This window comes from Ambystoma mexicanum, chromosome 6p (genome assembly GCF_040938575.1).
Source record: "Ambystoma mexicanum isolate Mex_15411 chromosome 6p, UKY_AmexF1_1, whole genome shotgun sequence".
NCBI lineage: Eukaryota > Metazoa > Chordata > Amphibia > Caudata > Ambystomatidae > Ambystoma > Ambystoma mexicanum.
In genome coordinates this window covers 1,365,969,251-1,365,991,703 of record NC_090935.1, presented here as the reverse complement: position 1 = coordinate 1,365,991,703, position 22,453 = coordinate 1,365,969,251, and the positions used below count along the sequence as shown (strand labels likewise).

At 47.5% G+C, this 22,453-nt stretch overlaps 1 protein-coding gene across 17 annotated transcripts in view; it reads right to left on the bottom strand.

Annotated features, from left to right (window-relative positions):
* Nucleotides 1-22,453, bottom strand: part of MPDZ (multiple PDZ domain crumbs cell polarity complex component) — a 1,735,289-nt gene that overhangs the window by 880,461 nt on the left and 832,375 nt on the right. For all 17 annotated transcript variants that reach the window (XM_069626067.1, XM_069626068.1, XM_069626072.1 and 14 more), the window contains one exon: nucleotides 3,377-3,754. In XM_069626067.1, the coding sequence (XP_069482168.1) occupies nucleotides 3,377-3,754 (378 nt within the window). The remainder of the gene's footprint in view (nucleotides 1-3,376; nucleotides 3,755-22,453) is intronic.

The window sequence follows — 22,453 nt, the reverse complement described above, 5'->3', positions numbered from 1 at the left end:
AATATATTCTCACATGCTGACCGCTAGGCTGCACAGCGGAGGGGACCTGTTGCCACCCATCTTTTCGACATAATACATGGAGTTGTCAGTCTGGATGAGGACAACGTTGCCCCCAATGAGAGGAAGGAAAGCCTTGACAGCAAGCCAGATAGCCTTCAGCTCCAGCCAGTTAATATGAGATTCCTGCTCCTGCAGGGACCAGACACCATGGACATAGAGTGCTGCAGGGTTACTTACTATCCCCTTTTGTCTACTTTCTCATGTAACATTTTTATTTGACCCTTTCTACAATTAATGGCAGGTGGCAGTGGGTCACGTTTTTCTAGGAATTGTGCGTTTCTACAGCGGGCTGCAATTGCAGCTGCAGTAAAGCACCCATGGGTGCCTATTTTGTAAAAATGTCCCGTATCTTATTTTTTCACCATTTCTTGTTGGAAAGGTCCTTCTTGAGATTTAAACTAGGTTTTGTCCCTTTGTTCATTTTGTCTTTGGCAGGGTTCACTGCTGAACCCTGCCTCTGGCTTCAGCATGTCTGGCAGGGCAGGAAGTGAGGGAGGTGCTTGAGACTCCCTGTGTTTAGTCTCCTTGGTTACAGGAATGCACCCAAAGGTGATTGGCTGGCTGACTGTCCTTGGAGGACAGCCACCCTGCTGTGTGAGTGACAGCTAGGCTAAAAATGAATTGGAGAAACCTGCATAAAAGGCAAGGCTTTTTGGCTTGGAAGGCAGAGTCGGCCACTGGACAAAGGAATCCGAAGAAGAACTTGGAAGAGACGCTTGTTGATTGATTGATTATTTATATAACGCCTATACACAGTGGGTTTCAAAGCGCTTCAAGGAGGGAGGGAACATAGGAAAATACAGTTACATTCAGTTAAAGTCCTTGAAACACTACAGAATGTGAAAAATAACTATCGTAATAGGCCTGTCGATATTTCTGATAGTGCAAGTGCATAGAACAAGTAAGGCAAGAGGTAATGGAAAAGAAAGGAGAACAAAGCAAGCAGTAACATTACTATGTCTGACGACAATTGATGTAGTGCAGGAGGTATACAAGAGGAGGGGTGGGAGGGGCGAACGGGGGGATATGAGTGGGGAGAAGGAGATGAATAAGGCACACTACTGAGCAAATTTGTCAGTGACAAATTTAAAAAGCAGGGGTGGGGAGAGGAGGGAGAAGAACAAGGGGGGGGACAAGCTGCTATCAAAGGTCAAGGGAACAGATGATAGGATTAAGTGCTAGGAGGGGGAAGGCTGAGAGGAGGGAGAAATAAGTAGGAAGAAAGTAGAAGAGGAGGGAAATATGGAGGGTTAAAGGGGTAGAAGGCAGGTAAAGGGGTTGAAAGGGGGTACACAGAGCCAAAAAAAGGGGGGGAGCAAGGCATGGTGGGGGCGCACAGACAATCACGGGGGGGGGCAGGGGTGCACATAGACACTCACGTGGGGGCGAGGGGCACACAGACACTCACAGGGGGGCAGGGGGGGCACAGACACTCACAGGAGGCACACAGACACGGGGGCCTGGGGGGCACAGACACTCACGGGGGGGCAGGGTGGGCACTCCTGGACGGTTGGTTTGCCCGCTGAAGCCCTGCTGCAGTGCTGAAGCTCCGAATTTGCATTGACTAGAGAAGCCCTGCAAAGGACGACTTCTCCCTTTGGGTTGGTGGGACCAATCGACCCCAAGACAAATTTGTCTGGAAATCCTCTCGGAGCTGGCTGTGCTTCCATTGCTGCCGCATGAACCGATTGCCAGGGAGAGGAACACCAGAAGCAAGTGTGTCGTTTTCAAGTCGGACCCGAGCTCCAGGAAGATCCTTCGGACTCCCTCGAAGCAGGACTAACCAAGCCTGAGCCACCTCAACAGAGTGCTGGACCCCAGAAGCAAGGAAAGCCCACAAGGTATCCAAGAACCACAGTGGTGCTATTCGTGAGAAGCTGAAACTGCGAAGTGCTGCTGATCTGAAGTTTGACCATTGATGCCGACCTTGGAATCGTAGTGCAGGTGTCCCCAGAGGTCCTCCCTCTTGTCCCCACGACTGAGGCCCAGGAACAACAGGATCTGCCATAATACAACAGGAACAGAAGCCAGCTGTAACCAAGTTCCTCAGACCTAAGGTACTGTAAACTAAGGGGTACTTACCTCTTGTTGTGTAGCATTGCTATCTCTCAGTTGAGGCTTGTCTTTGTTACCTTTTGCAGAGTTGCTTGCAGCTTTGTCCATCACAAGCCTCCCAGCTTGTGGCCCAACAGTGATTTCTTTTTCAACAAAAACTCTCTATAACATTGTACAAGACTTTCTACTTAACTTCAAGAAGAACTACAGCTCCCCTAAACTTTGCTCAATCAACATTGGCTGTCCTGGCTCCCTGACGACTTCTAGCCTCTGACTTTGTGTTTTGATCTGTCCCTCCAAAGAGTCACACATTCTTTACTTGTGTAGCTGGGAAATGGTTAATCTACATTGTATTGGGGGATTTAAAAGTGATTACCTGTTTGAGAAACTTGCTAACCATTGTTTTCTCCTTTAACCTTTCCCTTTTGACCACAAACTCAGTGTTGCTCCAAATGTACCAGTGATATATCAATGTCCACAGTGTCCTAGTTATTTAAGTCAGCTCAGGGTGTAGGAAGTGTCTGTTTGCCATCCCAAATGGGTATCTACTGATTTATTGAAACAGAGTGTGTATTTTTGAAGTATATTTAAGTATTGCATATTTGCTCCCTTCTAAGGAAGGATTATTCAAACTGACTAATGCATTAATAAATAATTGTTTAATCAAGAAACCTTGAGTGTAAGTGTTATTTGGACACTTGTCACTGTGAAACTCTATGTTACAACCATATAGCTCACATTGACCCCTCTTGAGATAAGCCTGGTTGTTCAATCACTCTACCAACGTGTGTAGTACGTGCTTATACCAAAGGTTGGGTTAACTATTGCCAAGATGGACAAGGCTGGTGGAGTCTCCCACGGGGTACTACATACAATCTTGCCTAACAAGTACCATATTTGCTCAAGAGTAGACTTCAGCGTTAATTAAATGTTCTGGAAAGTTTTTTCATACTTCTTCTTGAACAATAATTAAGACTCATTTCAACCAAATATCCCTCCTACTGCTTTTAGCTTCAATTTGCTTTTGTTTTCCGTCTTTGTATACTTCATTGTTGGCAAACAGCCAAAAGTACCTTACACTTGGAAAAAGAGAAAGGAAAATTAATGAGTTTTAGATTACACATTGGTGTGCTTTCACACTTGAAACCCAAAAGGGTTTTGGAGACATGTATGGTTTGAGACCAATTGCAGTGCTTTCATGGTAGATTTAATGGAACAGAGAAAAGACTGCGTAAGTAGGAAGTTTGATACAAAGCCATACCTTAAGAGCAGGAGTAGATGAAACTCTGGAAGAGAGACTGGTTTCCAGAGTAAGGTCCATCATTGGCTTAGATTCACGCCAAGATGGGGGGTCTGCACATTCAAACTGCTCTCCCAGAAGATCTGCAAGAAACAGATCCTTCTTTGAGCGTGAAGATTTTATTAGTAGGTCCCCTGTGGAAGTGTTTTCTCTCTGTGTCTGGGTTAGCTCCACTTTAGGCAGATCTTTGCTGGAGAGCCTTCCGTCATAGGCAGATATCGGGCTTGTCCACGTCTGATCTGCAAGAACAGCTTCCTCTTCAGAAATAGTTGGTACTTCATAAGCGTTTAGGGCGATGGATGAAAATCTGTCATTCTCAGAGGACTCTGCTTTGAGGTTCTGAAAAAAAAGAGAAAAGGGAAATGCAAAGTTTGTAAATAATGATGAATAACAGACATGTGATAAAAAATGGTGTAACATTCCATGTATGGAACCAATAGGTATTGGATTAAAAATTATTAGAATTTGCTAGTTTGGAGCCAGTCATGTGCTAAGAACAAAGGCTATATTTATTGTTCAAAGCCTGTGCTCCATCCTGCTCCATTCTCCTCCTGCGGGTCTCCATTTTCTTTACTGTCCCTTTTCTGCCATCAATCCCTGGTCCTCCTCACTCAGACTCTTACCGGCCCAACCGCCCCCAGCTACCCATCCTCTTGCCACCACACCTGACAGAGCCTCTCCACTATCTCTGTCGCACAACGAGCTACACCATAGGAAATGAAGAGAGGTTGTAGTTTTTCTGTTGAAGCATGTGACCTCGCCCTAGCCCAATTTTTCCAACCATAAAAAAGCCATTTGTTACTTAGAGGTTTGAACCAGGATTCTAAAAGCAATGAAGCTGCATTGGTAGATGTTATTACCTGCTAGGGCCCACCAGACCTGGCATTATTGTTTACATATAGAAAAGTTAGATTGGTCAGATAAACCAATTTATTATCAAAACCCAGAATGAGTCGCTAGACTTATCACCTCTTTACTCAGAGGAACAGCGTGAGTGAACGTTGATAATGAAACCAACATTGTAGCAAGTTGATTTTACCAGCAACTTTATTTGTGACTTGTTCCTATCTTTCAAAATAATACATTTAGCCCTTACTATAGGGTTTTGTTCCTACTCATCTGAAAACCAGCCAAGTGGTACCACTTCTCAAGAAAACGCTCCTTGTCTTTTCTAGTTCGTTTCTTATTTGGCCAGGTGCACCCTTACAGCTTTTAGGAAAAGCCCTAGAATGTCACGTGGCATCCAGATTGTAGACCTCTGAAGACCTGCGAGAAAGATGAACAAGTTACTCTCTTACCTGGTAACGTTCTTTCGATGGGATGGTCCGACGACGTATTCCATATCTTTGACAGTAATCACCACAGATGTGCTGCTTGGGAAAATATTTGGCGTCTGCATCCTACGTCGATGACGTCGATGCACCGTCCCCGAGGACCTCCTTCGACGGCCGACGTCACCCGATGTGATAAGTAGGACGCACGACGCCCGAAGCCTCAGTTGCAGTTTTTTCCCCCAGAACGTGTGCCACCAGTCTTCTGCCAGTCAGACACACAAGGCCTTGCGGAAACGTAAGCTGCAATCGCATACGAAATTCTGCAGCAGGGAAGGTAGGGAGGGAGCGATATGGAATACGTCGTCGGACCATCCCATCGAAAGAACGTTACCAGGTAAGAGAGTAACTTGTTCTTTGAGGGGATTGGGTCCTCCGACGTATTCCATATCTTTGACAGACTCTCAAAGCAGTACCAAAGCAAGGAGGTGGGAAAAGAATTTAGAACACAAATTTAACATGCCCAGTCAAATTGCGGAATAAAGGACTGCCTTGCCAAAGGCCAGATCCTGTCCTCGGATGGAATCGACGGAGTAGTGACGTACAAAAGTATGTACAGAAGCCCAGGTGGCTGCATCAAAGATGTTACGAATAGGAACACCCCTTTGTAGGGCAGTAGATGCAGCCATACCCCTGGTAGAATGGGCCCGCAAGCCAGCCGGTGGGTCCTTACCCGCCAATTGGTAACACTCGGAGATAGCCAAAATAATCCAACGAGACAAAGTCTGTTTCATCACAGCTTGTCCCAAACGCTTTCCAGCGTAACCAATGAAGAGTTGATCGTCCACTCTGACTCGGGACATGCATGAAATATAAAAGCTCAGCGCTCTCCTAGGATCAAGCCTATGGAGCCTCTCCTCTTCCTTACCAGGATGCGGAGGAGGATAGAATGCCGGAAGAACAACCTTATGGCCCAAATGAAATTCCGAAACCACCTTCGGAAGGAAGGAAGGACGAACTCTAAGGACAACCCTGTCCTTATGAAACACAGTGAAGGGTGGCTTAACTGAAAGTGCCTGTAACTCACTCACTCTGCGAGCGGAGGTAACCACAACCAAAAACACAGTTTTAAGAGTTAACAGTCTTAAAGGGCAAGAATGCAAAGGCTCAAACGGAGCACCCATAAGAAACTTAAGAACTAGGTTGAAATCCCAACCGAGCACCAGAAAAGGTGACGGAGGGAACACATTAGTGAGCCCTTTCAAAAACTTAGAAATTAAAGGAATCTTAAAATAGGAACATTCTTCAGACGAGCGCTTAGATATGGACAGCGCCACCAGGTAACCTTTAATGGTACCCACTTGCAAGCCCCTGTGGGCCAAAGAAAGCAAAAAAGACAGAACCATGGGAATGTCACATTCAAAAGGATCCCCATTCTTAACTCTGCACCAGTCGCAGAAATTACGCCAATGGCAACGGTACAGAGGCTTTGTTGCCGGCCGTCTGGCCGAGAGCAACACCTCCAACACGTCTTCAGGGAGGTCCCAATCCTTATACCCCAACCTTTCAGAAGCCAGGCGTGAAGGTTGAGGGATCTGACCTCTGGATGGAGAACCTGACCCCCCCCTCCCGTGAGAGCAGATCGTCTCCGTAGGGAAGACGACATGGAGGGCAGATGGACAAGTCGAGAAGGTCCGGCTGCCACGTCCTCCGGGCCCACGCCGGATCTATGAGGATCATCCAGGAACCGAACCTCCGTAACCTCCGCAGTACTTGCGGGATGACGGGGACTGGAGGAAACGCGTACAGCAGTGGGAATGACCACTCCACCACGAACGCGTCTCCTAAGGCTCCTTTTGGAGGAAATTCCTGCAAGCAGAACCTTTCGCACTTCCGGTTCACACTGGAGGCAAAGAGATCCACTTGAGGGGTCCCCCAAAGGGCAAAGATCTCCAGGAGAATCTCCTGAGTCAGCTCCCACTCGTGAGAGATCGTGCTCTGCCTGCTCAGAGCGTCCGCCGTCTCGTTGTCGTCTCCGGCCAGATGAACAGCCGAGATCGAAACTTCCTGCTGGATGGCCCAGAACTCGAGCTGCATCGCCTCCCTGCACAGAGGAAGTGAACCTGCCCACCCCTTTTTGTTGAGGTAGTGCATGGCCTCTGTGTTGTCCGTCAGGATCAGGACACTCTTTCCTCGCACAGTCGGCAGAAAAGCCTTCAGGGCTAGCCTGACGGCCCTCAGCTCCAACAGATTGATATGGAGTCTGGACTCCGGCGGAGACCAACGAACGCTGACTGTCAACTCGTTGGCATGAGCTCCCCATCCCGTGAGGGATGCGTCCGTCACGATCGTCCCCTCCGGCCAGGGAAGCCAAAACGGAGCCCTGTTCATCAGATTGCCTTCGACGGCCCACCACAGAAGGTCCTGGGCGACCGAGGGCGGCACCTGAACAAGGTCCGACATCCTGCCGGAAGATTGCGACCACTGCATCTTGAGTGCCCACTGCAAAGATCTCATCCGCAACGAGCCTCTGGCACCAGAAGAATGCAGGATGCAATGAGGCCGAGCAATCTCAAGAACTCGAACGCCGGGGGCGTCTGGGCAAGTTGAAACCTGTGCACCATCTTCTGAATGTGAAGAGCCCTCACCTGGGGAGGAAAACACAGCCCCAGGGATGTGTCGAGCACTGCTCCGATGTACTGGAGCCGCTGTGTTGGCATCAAATGGGACTTCTTTAAATTGAGGGAGAAGCCCAGCTTGTGAAGGGAGTGGCAGGTGACGGACAGATGATCCAAGACTTGCTCGGGAGAGCTCCCCCTGATCAACCAATCATCCAGTTAGGGGTAGACGTGAATCCCCCCTTTCCTGAGATGCGCTGCCACCACCACCATGAGCTTGGTGAAAAGCCTCGGGGCGGTGGTCAATCCGAACGGTAGGACCCAAAACTGAAAGTGTGAGTCGCAAACCGCGAACCTCAGGTACTTCTTGTGCTTGGGATGGATCGGCACATGGAAGTAAGCGTCCTTGAGATCGAGAGACACCAACCAGTCCTGAAGTTGAAGGGCCTGGAGGACTTGAGAGAGAGTGACCATCTTGAACTTGCCCTTCCGTAGGAGTTTGTTCAAACCGCGCAAGTCCACGATGGGTCTCAATCCCCCGTCTTTCTTCGAAATCAAAAAATAAGGGGAATACCATCCCTTGTTCCTCTCCGCTACAGGCACCAGTTCTATGGTGCCTTTCTCAAGCAGGGCTTGAATTTCCTGCGCAAGGAGCGGATCCGGACTCTTCAAAGAGAGGTTCCCAGGTGGATTTTCGTGAGGCCTCTGCCGAAAGGGAAGACAGTAGCCGTGGGTTATGATCTCCAGAACCCACACATCTGAAGTAATGGCACGCTACTCTCCAAGATGGTGCGCCAGCCTTCCCCCAACCGGCGAACCATGGGACATGGCCCCATGACTGAGTGGTAGCAGCTGTGGCGTTGACTGAAGGCAAAGAGGCAACTGCCCGAGCGGCTTTGGCACCTCGAGTACCCTGTTTTCCACCTCTGGTACTCCTACGGTGGCCTCTTTGACTGACAGCTCCTCTCGCTTTACTGAAGGATGAGTAATAACGAAAGGAACCTCCCCTTCATTGTTGTCCCCTAGGACGAAAAGGCGGGTTTGTCGAACTGCAGCGCCCAACGACTTTGCTGCAGCTTTGGAGGTCTGCAACCTCTCAAGGCTCTCGTCAGCCTTGCTGCCAAAAAGATGTTCACCGTCAAAGAGCATGTTGAGGAGCCGGGACTGTACATCAGGAGCGAACCCTGACTTCCGCAACCACGCAAACCTGCGTATTACGGTGCTCGCCGCCATGGACTGGCTGACACAATCTGCCATGTCCAAACCCGACTGAACGGCCTCACACATGGCATCCTTGCCATCCTGGACCATAGCAAGGAAACCATCTCGTTCGTCCCCTTCGGGAATATGTTCAGCCGCTAATGCAACACAGTTCCACAGAGTGTGTGTGAAACGAGACAAGGCACATACGGAGTTGGCCGCCTGAAGCGCCATACCCCCTGAAGAAAACACTTTCTTCACCCAGCCATCAAAACGTTTGTCGTCCCTATCCGGAGGGATGGTAATACGACGCCTGCTTTGCCGGGGCCTTAGCCGCCTGCACCACCAAACTCTTCGTAGTTCGGTGCCTGGACAAGTAGCAGGGGTCGCTACTGGCTGGACGGTATTTTCGCAACAAAGACTTGCCCACTGCCGGGAGACTCTCCGGAGCATTCCAAGCCGCCGCCACCCTTCTCTGCAGAGCCATATGAAAACGGCAGTGCCAGGTCAGTGGGGTGACCAAGATCGAGGATGTCCGTAAGATCATCCTGAACAAACCCCCCTGGGGGAGCCGACCATCCCAAGTACTTGGTGACCCGAGACATAAGCCGCCGGTACGGTACGAAGAATCGGCATGAGTGCCAGGCTGAGGCCTACAAAACTCCACCTCCGGAGAGGTGTCCAGTCCACCGGCATCATGCAGTGACTGCCTCAGGTCTTCAAATTGGCTCTGGCCAGAGAGAAGCTCATCTGGCACCGTATCCGGAACCAAGCCCTCAACAGAACCCTCACCAACCTCTGAAATGTACTCTAGGCGGTGAGAGGAAGGCACCTGGGGACCAAAGCTATGCCTGACCTTAGCCAGAGCCTTTCTAGGGGCTTCCCCCGTGCCACAGGGCCCCTCCGACACCACCACCTCGAAAGGCGTTGAGGGCGCCGAACGAATCGGCACCGGCGTAGAAAGAATCGGCATCGACGTCAGCCGCCAGCATCGACGGCGTCGACACAGGCCTCGAAGCCAGAGCTCTGAGCGTGTCCTTCGACGACCTAGGCGCCGACAGTGTCGATGACCCCTCGGAGGCGGAGCCTCGAGAAAGGCCATCGATGACCTCGGCGCCACAGGCGTCGACGTCTTCCTCGAAGACTGCACAGGATCACGCGGTCAAGAGCGCGTCGTGGACCGGGACCTGGAACGGGCATGGCGAGAACGGTTACCTTTGTCCGAGCAGGACCTCTCCCGTGAACCGTGCCGACCACCCGAGCCCGAAGGCGTGCGAGCGGTGTCTCTCAACCGATCACGACCGACTCCACTCGGAGGCGCGGACAGACCGGTGCCCTGCGATTCGAGAATCGCTAACATCTTCCATTCCTCTGGTGTCGCTTGCATGGTGGGATAAGCGACCCGCCGACGGGCGGAGTCCTCGGAAGAGGACGGGAAAGGCGACCGATGCCGGCGCTTCCGGGAATGCCTCGAAGAGGCAGAGGAGTGGCGAGACCGGCTCCTGGAAGGAGACCCACTGGACCTCCGACGATGATGCAGAGAGACGCCTCTCGATTCATCCGTCGAAAGCCCCGAAGACCTCGACTTCCAGGGCTTAGACACCCTACCTACCGACAACAACTTCTTGCGCTCCCGCAAGGCCTTGGCCGTGAGCGACTGGCAGTCGACACAGTCGTCCGTGTTGTGGGCCTCCCCGAGGCACCAGAGGCAGGTGTCGTGCGAGTCTGTTACCGACATCTTGGACCCACAGTCCCCGCATTTTTTGAAGCCCGGACGCGGGGTTGAAGACGAGGTAGACATCGTCACAAACAGGCTTTTTCACAAAACCGAACAGGTTCAAAGAACCGAGAAGATTACATAAGAAACTCCAAAGAGTCGAGGCGTACCGAGATTCACAAAGCGAACACGTTCGTGGGAAAAACGGAACTGAGGCTACAGGCGTCGTGCGTCCTACTTATCACATCGAATGACGTCGGCCAAAGGTTTTCCAAAGCAGCACAGCTGTGGTGATTACTGTCAAAGATATGGAATACGTCGGAGGACCCAATCTCCTCGAAACGGCCACATCTTATGCTGAGTGCTTATGTGAAGACAGGTCGGTTTCACCAGCTTTACAAGACATCTAAACAGTCCCAAGTGATTAGGAAAGCAGCAAACTGTCAGCTCCAGTTGAATGACACTATTCCTGGACGGGCTCATGTGCTAGCTGGTCTTCTCAAGGAGAAGCGTGCTCATGTGATAGCTATTCTTCATGCTGCAGCAAGACTAGTTCAAGAGAACAGAAGTGGCATCTCCTTATTATAAACACACTGCCATGGTTCCCAAAGAATGCTTGCCACTCTATCGAAATGTTAAGGAAAAAGCCCAAACCCTGTTGATGCAGCTGAAAAATTGATTTCCGCAAGTGGTCCCAGACATGCGAGTAGCCAAGATTTTGACATTCTAGATCTCTAGGTCACAGAAGGCTGCAAAGTTTATTTGTTTATTATACTTTGGGTATTAAATGAGCCTAGATCTAGTGACTAGTAGCAGCAAACCTCTTTCATATAAGCGGGTTAATAGAGGTAAGGAGCCACAAGTTAAAACTTGGCTTTGTTATATTGCAGTTAAGCTAGAGCAGCAGTAATTAGGGGTGAGGTGGGGTTGGTGGGCACGGGGGAATTATTATTATTATTAAATTCAATTAAGCGCAAACTAAGGCCCGGAGGCATCTAGGCGCTAAGCGGAGATGGGCAGTTTTACTGGATCATGCCTCAAAGGCTAAGAGACAAAAGAAAAGCTAAAAAGGTGAGTTTTAGGTGCTTTCCTAAAAGGAAAGTATTCAGTTTGCACTCTCAGATGTAGCAGGAGGGCATTCCACAAGCTGGGGGCAAGTACTGAAAAAGAGCGGCCGCCTAGCCGGTTGTAGTGAAAATTAGGAATCTTCAGGAGAGCTTGTGATTCTGAACGAAGACTTCTTGCGGGAACATACCTAACCAGTTTCTTCCTCAGGTACTGAGGACCAACGTTATAAAGGGCTCTGTGTACCACACAGAGTCTTCAACTCAATACGCGCTTCTACAGGTAACCAATGTAGTTGTTGAAGAAGAGCAGCGGAAGGAGTCAATCGCAGAACGTTGAGCGCTAAACGCGCTTTGGCATTCTGTAAAACCTGTAGTCGCTGAATCTGGTATTATGGCTGTCCCAGATAAATGCCATTGCAGTAATCTACAGACCCCATTATTGAGGATGTAACCAGTTTAGCGCGGTTTTCATGGGGAAGAGAGGAAGAATTTTTCTCAAAGTTTTCAATTTCCCAAAACCGTACCCGCAGATGGCAGAAATCTGAGCTTCACGTGAGCCATTAGGGAGAAGTTTAACACCCAGGCTCTTAACTGAGGCACAAGGGAATCAGTACAATATTGCGAGTACCAAAGGGGGCCCCTACCCTGGGATCCGACTACTATTACCTCTGTTTTATTCCCATTAAGCTGAAGCCAGTTGTCCGACATCCAAGAACCCCCGCAGTTGGTTGGGACATGCAGACTGCGGTGAGTCAAGCCTGAAAATCAGCTGTGTATCATCAGCGTAGGAATAAAAGAGTACGCTGCACTCAGTTACAAGATCCGCCAACATGCGAACATACACACTGAACAGAGGCGGAGATGGAGCCGACCCCTGCGGAACTCCACAAGATAGTTCTACAAAAGAAGAGAATCACGCTTGAAAAGAAACTGTGTGAGATCGGCCCTCCAGGAAGGACTTAAACCAGGCCAGAAGAGATCCACTAAGACCAGGGTGTTCCAGCCTGGTCAAAAGACTTTGGTGGTTCACTGTATTAAAGGCTGCAGAGAGATCCAGGAGAATAAGGACTCTGGTCTCTCCACGGTGCTGAAGCAACGACAGCTCACCAGCAATTAAATCATTAAGGACTCCATCCCCATCTTGGGACAGAAGTCCTATTGATAGGGATGGAGACAGTCATTATTTTCCATAAAACGTGAGATCTGAGGGGTTATCACCGCCTTCAACAACTTCATTATTGCTGGCAACAAGGAGATTGGTCTAAAATTGGCAGGTACTCGGGAATCAAGGATAGCTTTTATTTAAAGTGGGAGAACCACAGCACGTTTAAGGACGGCCGCCACAGTGCCCATAGAAAAGGAATATTGCTATACATGAGTCAACATCCCAATGGCCCTTTGAGGAAGGGCCTGAAGGATGCGAAGAGGAACCGCATCAAAAGGAGATGCCGATCTAAGGCCAAGGAGAGCAGTTCGAACAGTATCTTCACAGATTGGATCAAGTTTAAAAACATTAAACGTAGCAAGAGAAACTGCACCGTTACTAGGACAGTTTTCCATGAAAACTCCCGCAGATTGCTTATCCACAATATTCTTACGGCTATCGAGAACCTTTTTGAAAAAAAGGTTCTAATTTCACCACACCTTAGTTGGGCATCTGGAGGCACCACCAAATTACCCGCAGGAGAGACTGAAAACTCTTTGGCCACTCTGAATAACTCGAGAGGCACACGCTGCTTCAGTTATTCAGGTGGCATAGTATTTCACTTTGCTAGAATGGATGATCTGATGATAGGAGAGAACTGCCTGCTTATAGAGAATACGAGAATCAATCTTGTAATTCCATCGCCAGTACCCATCCAACCGCCTACATAGCTTTTTCTGGATTCTCAGCTCGGCAGAATACCAAGCCTCTCAGGGCTTCAACCACCCAAAATGAGGGAGGTTCGGAGCCAATTTGTCAGGAATAAGAGTGTCTAAAGTGCATGACAAAGGGGTCTTGAGATACTTTCTGAATTGCATGAGGGTCGAGGCAAGCCAAATGTTAATGGGTATGAGTTTCCACAGCGATTTGCAACTACACAGGAGGGAGCATGTAAGGGTACACATTTGTAAATGATCGAGCTGGTGTTAAAAGCGTTGCATGCTTGTTGGGATAACCAATGAAGCTTGACAAATGTGCGCATGATGTGGTCAACTTTGTAGAGGCCTTTGATGAACCGGTATGCAGTTTAGAGGATGCTTCTCATTTGTACATTGGTGGAAGTGGATAAGCAGGGCATTGCCACCATCCCAGTGAGAACAAATTGGGGCTTGTACCATGTATAAGAAGCTGTTTTCCAGAAAGAAGGGTTTGATATTCTGCAAGAGCAAAATTTGACACCAAGCTTCCTTTGTTATGTGCATTTTTAATGAGAGATGGCTCTCAATGTGGATTCCTAGCTGCATATGAAGACCTCCAAGTTCATGGTGGACTGCCAGGTCTGGATATGGGTGTGTTTGGTGTTATTAGAGAGGAGGAATTCCGTTTCGGTGTGATTCAGTTTGATATATGCATTGGAAATCCAGGTTTTTATTGGAGTAAGGCAGGCATTGTGCTGGTGGGTGACTTTTGTTCAAGTGATTCTGAGGTGGAGTTGCGTATCACCTGCATACTGGAGGATGTAGAAGTTGCGGTTGATGATCAAGAGTGATAGGACAGATCCTTGTCGGGGACTAATGGTGACAGGTGGGGTCGGGGGTGATCTTGAGATATCCATTTGGACAAACACATGGCAGTCTTCTAGGTATGAAGTGAACCACTGGAAGACGATCTCACTGAATCAAAATGTCGTTTTGCAGTATGTCAATGAGGGCTTCAAGATCCACTGTGTCAAGGAAAACCAGGAGTCTACGGTGGCCATCATCACAGAAACAGACAGCATCATCAACCACTTGGGTGGCGTCAAGTCTCTGCATTCAGATTGGTAGGTCTCTAGGAGGTTGTAGGTATCAATGTGTTCTGGATGTTTAGTGGCAGTGGCTCTTTTGAGTATCTGGCCAATGAAAGAAAGGTGTATGATGGGGCAATAGTTTCTGAGATCACTGCAGTGAAGTGTTCTTTTTTAGGAGGTGGAGTATTTGTACTGTTTTGAATGGTATCAGGAAAATGTTCCTTGGGGGGCGTATGGATTGATAGCCAAGAGAGGAAGGGGTGATTCTGTACAGAGTCTCTTAAGGATGGAGGCTGGCAGAATATCAGCCAAGTAAGAGGTAGCTTTACGGATGCTTGGGTGTTAGTCAGGTCCTCCGTAGATGGAGTTTTGAAGGTCAATATTTTGGGTTGTGTCAATATTTTTGTGGATCATGCTAATGTTGTCAATGAAGAAGGTGTTAATGGAAGTAGATTTCTAAATTGAATGAGGGATTGCAATGTGGGTTAGATGCTTGATGCACTTTCTGACTTCCTTGAAGAGAGCTTTGCATTCACTGTTGGCTCCTGGTATGGTCTTCTGGAAGTAGGTGGCTTTTGCAGTGGTGATAAGCCATTTGTGGGCAGTCTAAAGTTCTATAACTCAGGTTAGGTTGGGTAAAGTTTTGCCAGGTTTTCTAATTTTCTGATGACATTTGCTGATATCAAGCTCCTGCCAGCACTGGGGGCTGATGTGTTAAGTTGAATGTATCATTGATTCTGTAGGGAAAAGCATGTTGGCATTCAGGGTATTGCTGAATATTTCTAGCACATTGTTGCATTCCTTGTCCTGGGGCCCTGATGAAGTTGGCAAAGTCATCAATGAGTGGTTTTATAGGGACCTTTTGGAAGGAAATGAATGTCTGCTTGTTAGGTTTGGGGTGTGTAAAGTTGGCTGGGATGACAGTTGATGGTGAGGATGACGAAGGGAATCAGACCAGTCAAGAAGGAAAGATGTGTTGTAAAGGAGTGTTGACAAGACAGTGATGATGAGTAGGATGTTGCCTTAGTTGTGGGCTTGGTGAGTTGTGTGCTGAGTGAGGTTTATTATGTCTAACAGGATGAGCAGTGTTTTCCTTGTAGGCAGGCAGTGCTGCCTGGGAGATATATTTCCCAGAGGAATAGGTTATTAGCACATGTGAGGGAAATGTTTGTGATGAAGTCAGCCAAGTTGACTATGGAGGAGGTGTTGGGTTTTGGCAGCCTCTAGATAACTGTTTCAGTGGGTAAGAGAGGCTAGTGGCAGGAGATGGTGTTGACAGAGCAGATAATGGCACTTTCAGTCTGGTACAAGGTCAGGAAGATGTGTGGATGATTGTGTGTCCTTCACCAACCTCATTTGGCATGTCGCCAAGTTGAATTCTGTAGACGATGGGGGTGAAGACATCTATAATGAGGGTCAAGGAGGGGAGAGCCAGGTTTCAGCGATGAAGAGTGTGTTCAAGGTGAGGTTGGTAATGGTGCCTGCAATGACAGCTGCATGACGGATTTCTTAGAGTGCCGTGATGAGCATCATTTTCAGAATCTGTGCGTTTGTCGTGTTTGCTGTATGTTTTACATGGGTGAGGTGGTTGTGATATGGGGTCCATGATGGTGACAGAGTTGTGTGTTGTTTGCATTGACTGATGAGAGCAGGGATGGATTGCGAAGAAAAAGTGCAAAGGAACATGGTGTGTGGCTTAACAGAGGTGCCTGGTGTAGGGGTCAGCAGCCCTCTAAGCCTGTTCAGAGAAATATAGGAGTCATCACGGTCTTCGTCAGCTCTCAACTTCAGAAGAACAGGTGTGAGACAAACTAAGATGGAAAGGTTGTGGCAATCATCTTCAGTGGTAGCTGTGTCCACCTGCAATAAATTAACTTAGGCAATGAAGGATAAGTTGTTGAAGGATATCTGTGGTGTAGCATTTCTATGGTTATGATGATATTGCTATTGGTACCTTACCTGTTGGTAGGTATGTTTAATGTGTGTTGTAGATCTTTCTAGCATGCCGTGGTAGTGTTTGCGGTGTATACCCAGTTTAATACAAGTTAAACTACAACACGGTGAGCTAAGTAATAGTACACAAAGCAGAGAATAAGCATTCAAACACAATTCAGAAGATATTCCCCAAACACACTGACTTTACTCAGCAGTTAAAGCAAATTACTTATAAATTAGGCAAACATGCTAAAAGAATGTGGGAAAAATAAGGATAAGTGGATCTGAACCCTTAATTGACGTCTTCATCTTTTAATTCCATCTCAAACTCACCCTTACTTCAGGTCCTGGAGTCACGTCGCCCTGCAGGCTCTACCTATGAGCCATCTCCAACAAGGACATCAAATGATTCTAGATTGCTGGTGGCATCAGGTCACTCCAGCATCATTAATCGGCCTTTCAAGCTAGGATTAGCAGCCAAACATCTAAAATTTGCAGATGTACCACCTTTGTTAAATAAATTGTCATGAGGCCCAGGAGTCCTTTCAAATGTTCACACCATCTCTAGGCACATAAGTTGATGGAGGCTGCGAAATAATTGCAGACATTTATGGAATAGTCTGGTTTGTTGGATAATTCACATGTTGTACTAAGACTTGGCCTAAGTGCTGAGTCAGTGGTAGTCACAGCCATGGATGAACTTAAACCGGTGGTGGAGGACGATATCAAGGTCCTTGTTTTATTAGATCTGTAGGTGGCGTTAACCATCCCACCCTCCTTGGGCATCTGTGTAGGTTAGGAATCAGTGACAAGGTGTTAGCCTGGCTTAATTTATTTCTTACAGGTATCATTCAATTGGTTGCCTGCCTCCTTTTGAATCATCTAAAAGGGTGAACACCTGCGGGGTCAAGCATGGTTTCCCATTATAAAGCACTCCATTGCTCTCGAGCTAGGTTTGCGCTACAAGCAATACAATTAAATAGTCCTCACTAAGCACACTTTTGTTCAACATCTATACAAAGCCACTTGTGGAACTTGTTTGCTCATTTGGCATGATGATTTCTATGTATGCCGACGACACCCAGGTAGTCCTGCATTTGGAGGACCCCAGTTGGGGAGGCAGACTGCTTTAAACAGTGTATGGAACAGGTCAGTGGGTAGATACATTCACATATATTAAAGTTCAATCCTTAAAAGACAGAAAATGTACATAGAGGGCAGACTGTTGTATCGTCCCACAGTAACCCTGATATACGAACAACTTCTCAGACTTGCTCTTCTAACCAATTGCCTATTTCTTCGGCCCATGCGCTGCTCCATCGCAGAAAGTTGAACGTGTACTGGTATAGCTTGACTCATCCTTGTCATTTGATGCTCAGATCAACTTGGAATCATTTGATTGCAGCAGCCTTGACTTCTGTAATGCAGTCTACGTGCGACTGCGAAAGACTGCATTGTACACGTTGCAGAAAGCTTCAGCAAGATTTCTGCTCCATTTGAACTACAGAGTTTGTATCTCACCACAGAGGTACTTTATTTGGAGCTTAGCACGTACAATAATCAAGCTCCCATCTTTTTACAAGAGTTTTTTGCCATATAAACTCACTAGAATGTTGAGATTGGCATCCTGTGGTTTCCTAAATGTAGGTATGTGATTTAGGGTGGGTCTTCTTTCTTAGCGCAGGTGACTAAACTGTGGAATTCTCTACCATCAACCACCTACCATATGGTCAAACATCTGGACCTTGGGCACAAAATAAAGACACATGCTTCCACATTAGTATTCCTGACCCAGCGATAGGTTTGTTTTGTGGTCTTCTGGTTTGATTTCTAGTGCCAAGATGCCTTTTTAAGGTGAACGTGTGCTTTATAATTCCTATTGCCATAAGCAACATGGAAAACCCCAACATATTAAGCAACGCCTGCATCATAGGGGAGAGATGGTACCTACTGCCGGAGAGCTAAGCTACTAAGACAAAAGTAAAAAAAAAGGAAACCATGGTGGTGAGGAAATAATGCAGCATGGACTAAGCTAAACAGAGATAGCATTATTGCAGCAATATTTGAATCAGCGAGAGAAAAAAGAATGAAAAGGTATAATGAACTGAAATGGAATAGTGGAATAAAAAATACGCACATAGAGAACAAAAAAGAATTTATAAATCAGGGGGCTAATGCCATAAACACGTTTAATTCTGAACAATGCTGAGATATGCAAATAGCTCTGTGGGTCATTTGCAAATACATCACTAACCTACATTTGTGTTACTCTTTCCATTGATTTACTTTGACTAGTTCCTGGATGAATCTGAAAGTCAATAGACAGATGTTGCTATAGTTGCCTTTCTAGACACAACAGCCAAATGCATGAGCCACATAACATATGTGGCTTATAGGACCATTAAACGCACACCAGAGCTGCGTTTAACCTTAAATAAACATGCGCTCAATTCGGCACTTGCCTTCCCCCTCCGCTTTCGATCGCCATTACCTTAGCATTGGGTTTCCCGTGACACCATCATCCACTCGCTGAACACTAACTTCACCATGCTCACTCCCTGGCAGACAAGTGAGGGGTCTCTTTGTTCCCTTTCATAATCTGACAAATGAAAACATTTCGGAGTGAGAAGTGGCAGGTGTTGGGCTGCATAGGGGCTGACCTCTATGTGTGCTGTGATTATGCCCGCTTGGAAACCTGGCTGTGCATCCACCCCAAATCCTGCTGCAATACAATGCATGCACTCTTAAATTAAGAACAAGTTAATTTTATGGTTTCCTGAAAATATGGCAACTATAAAGTCAGGGATTCTTTCCCCGCAGCTTTGTGTGGCATTCCTCTGCATCGTTAGGAATGCAGTGTTAAATATTTGCTCCAAATTTGCATGCTTTGCAATAGTCTTGCCTCATTAAAATGTTCTTATTTCAAATGAATATGTACATTATATTCTCCCAGACCTCAATCTTGTGTGATAAGGTCTCATTTTGGGTACTGTAATACACACTTAGCAGACGGGATGATTTTAGAACCAACTCATGGAGCCTGCCGGAGGGAACTACTGAACATCACCAGAAGTTTCAGCAAAAGAGGTTTATTGTTCACATTAGAAGCTCACATTATAAGCTATCTTCTGCGAGGAGGAACTTTGTTATGCGTTGCACGTTTTAACACAGCATTGTCTAGTCTTCATATGAGGGGATCCCCACCCATGGAATTGTCACCCCCAAGATTTGCTCTCGCAAACATTATTTTGGTTTTCCTATTTACTATGTAATCTCATGCACAATATTTGAAAGGTACTCACATTAAGCAAACAGACAAGGAAAGCCTTTACCTTGGTGGCAATGCACCGATTGCACACAGACATTGATTTCACATGCCATAAGCACTTAGGCAGTGGCAGAGCCAGTGGAGGGAGATGCAGGCGAAGGTGGCTGCCCCCTGGCTCCACCCTGGAGCCCGAAACCCCCCCACCCCGGCTCCCGCAGGAACCAGGGCGCCACATCGCTGCTGTACTGGTACAATGCTATAGTGCGCAACACAGGTCTGGCTCGGGGGCGCACAGCCCGGCTCGCATTGTGCTATCCCATTATACATGAGAAGCGGCCGCGGTGCAGGAAGCGCTGGCATGAATTGAGCCCTAGGTGGCTGAGTCCCTCACAGTTACCCTGGCTGGCCTTTCTGAATGTCAGCAGTCACTGCCAGGGTGCACTGCTGGACTGGGTGGTGCGGGGCCCACTGTCAGGCGTTTCAGAGAGTGATACTTTATGGCTTGCGACAGACAGGAACCTTCACCTGGTGGGCAGATTTATAGAAGGACAACCTATATTGTGACAGGGACAACTCTGGGGAGCTGTAGCCAAACCAGTTCAGGGTAGCAAGGCGAATGGTCTACACTAAGTCTCTCACAAGGTGGTGAGCTTGTAAGGGGTCCACAATGAGCACACACAGCAACGTAGTCAAGGAACACACTTAGACAAACCAGTATAAAAATACTTCTTTACTTATGGCCAAATAACAGTGAAAAATGACTAACTGGTAATATGATCATGCAAAACTAAAAAGAAGATACATATGACAATGCATTACTTACCGTAAAAGCATTTCTGATGGTTGTATCTGCTTAGATTCACATGCTGTGCATAGTCCGACATCCAGTGGTCACTGCAGAGTATTGCATTTTGTTTTTCGTAGTCGAAAAGGGGACGTCGACAAGGCGTGCCTGTAACACTATCCCTATAGTGACATGCAGTGTACCCACAATCCCTCACGCGTCAAGGTCCCTCTGTTTGCATTTCTTCTGCCCTGAGGGAGCCTATTAGACGTGAGTGAGTACAGAAAAGAGAGATATAGAAGAAAGTCTATGTTCCTTCCATCCGAGCGGGGAGGAAGGGTGGGCGCATGTGAATCTAAGCAGATACAACCATCCGAAATGATTTTACGGTAAGTAATGCATCGTCTTCTGATGTTTGTTAATTTGCTTAGAATCACATGCTGTGCACAGACTAGCGAGCAGTACCCGGAGTTGGAGGTGGGTTGTGAGAAGGAACAGTAGAGAAAAGATGTCTTAATACTGCTTGTCCCACCTGGGAATCAGATCTAGAGTGGGCATCTAGACAGTAGTGTTTTGTAAAGGTGTGAACAGAACTCCAGGTTGCCGCTTTGCAAATGGACTCAAGAGGGACATTTGCAATGAAAGCTATGGAAGCCCCGGTGCCACGAGTGGAGTGTGCTCTTGGCTTGAAGAGTAGTTCTCTCTTAGCAAGAGTGTAACAGAGAGTGATACATTGTACAATCCATCTAGAAATAGTGGATTTCGAAACTGCATCTCCTTCTCTTCCTGCTGCCACCGAGACAAAGAACTGATTAGTCTTTCTCAATGGTCTAGTTCTTTCCATATAAAACATCACTGCTCTGCGAACATCCAGTGTATGCAAGCTCTTCTCACCTAAGTTTGAAGGATTTTGAAAGAACGTTGGTAGTTCTACTGACTGGTTGATATGGAATTTAGAGACACATTTTGGTGCAAACCTAGGATGTGTGCGTAGAACCACCTTATCTTTCTGAAATGTGACAAAGGGGTCTAGTACAGAGAGCGCTTGTAGTTCACTTACTCTCCTAATGGAGGTGATAGCTATTAGAAAAGCAGTCTTTTAAAGAGTGAGGTCTTTAAGTGTTGCTTTGTGCATGGGTTCAAAAGGTGACCCCATGAGCCTGGTTAGTACCACATTTCGGTCCCATCTGGGAGTGGAGTTAGCTATGGGAGGGTGTAACCTCGTCTCTCCTTCCATAAAGGCTTTAATAACTGGGATTTTCTACCATGACACTTTAAGTTGGAAGTGGGATATGCAGAAAGTGCAGCTAAGTGGACTTTAATAGAGTTAAACACCAAGCCTGAGTCTAGTAGGTGAGTCAGGTACAGAACACTTTGTGTGGGAGAGCAGTCAACTGGGATGATGCTCCTTCCCCTACACCAGATGGCAAATCTTTTCCATTTGCTAGAATAACAGTGACAAGTGTTAGGCATTCTAGCCTCCTTGAGAATGTCCATGCATCTCTGCGGGAGTTGTAAATGTCCAAATTCTATGATCTCAGGAGCCAGGCTGCTAAGTTCATGGTCTGAGGGCATGGATGTAGTGTCCTGCCCTTGTCCTGTGACAGCATATTGTACGGGCAGGGAAGTTTCACTGGAGGGGATAGGGACATCTCCATCAAGTGAGCAAACCAAGGTTGCCGGGCCTATATGGGGGCCACCAGTATCAAGGTAACTTGTTCTTGTGCACTATCTTGTTGAGAAGGGGAGTCGGGGGCAAAAGCTTGAACTAATTTCCCTGACCATGGTATCGATAGACCGTTCCCCTTGGATTGGTTCTGGGGGTACCTGGAGGCGTAATCTTGGCATTGTGAGTTCTCCAGAGTTGCAAACGGGTCTATTTCTGGTAATCCCCATTGTGTGAAGACGTCAAAGACGATGTCTTCGTGTAACCGCCATTCATACTCTGAGGGCAGAGGGAAGTCTCTGCCGAGTTCCCGTGGTATCATGTTGTGACAGTAGGAACATGTTGTGTTTGAGAGCCCACTTCCAGATGTTCTGGGACAGCTTGGACAGTCCTGGAGAGTGAGTGCCCCCCTGCTTTTTGAGGTAGTACATGGCTGTGGGGCTGTCCGTGAGGACCATCACTGTCTTCCCTTGTAGGTGTGCCTGGACGGCTTTCAGTGCTTTGAACACAGATAGTAGCTCCAGTAAATGTACGTGCTTGGATGCTACGCTCGGAGTCCAGACTCTGTGAGCAGTCTGA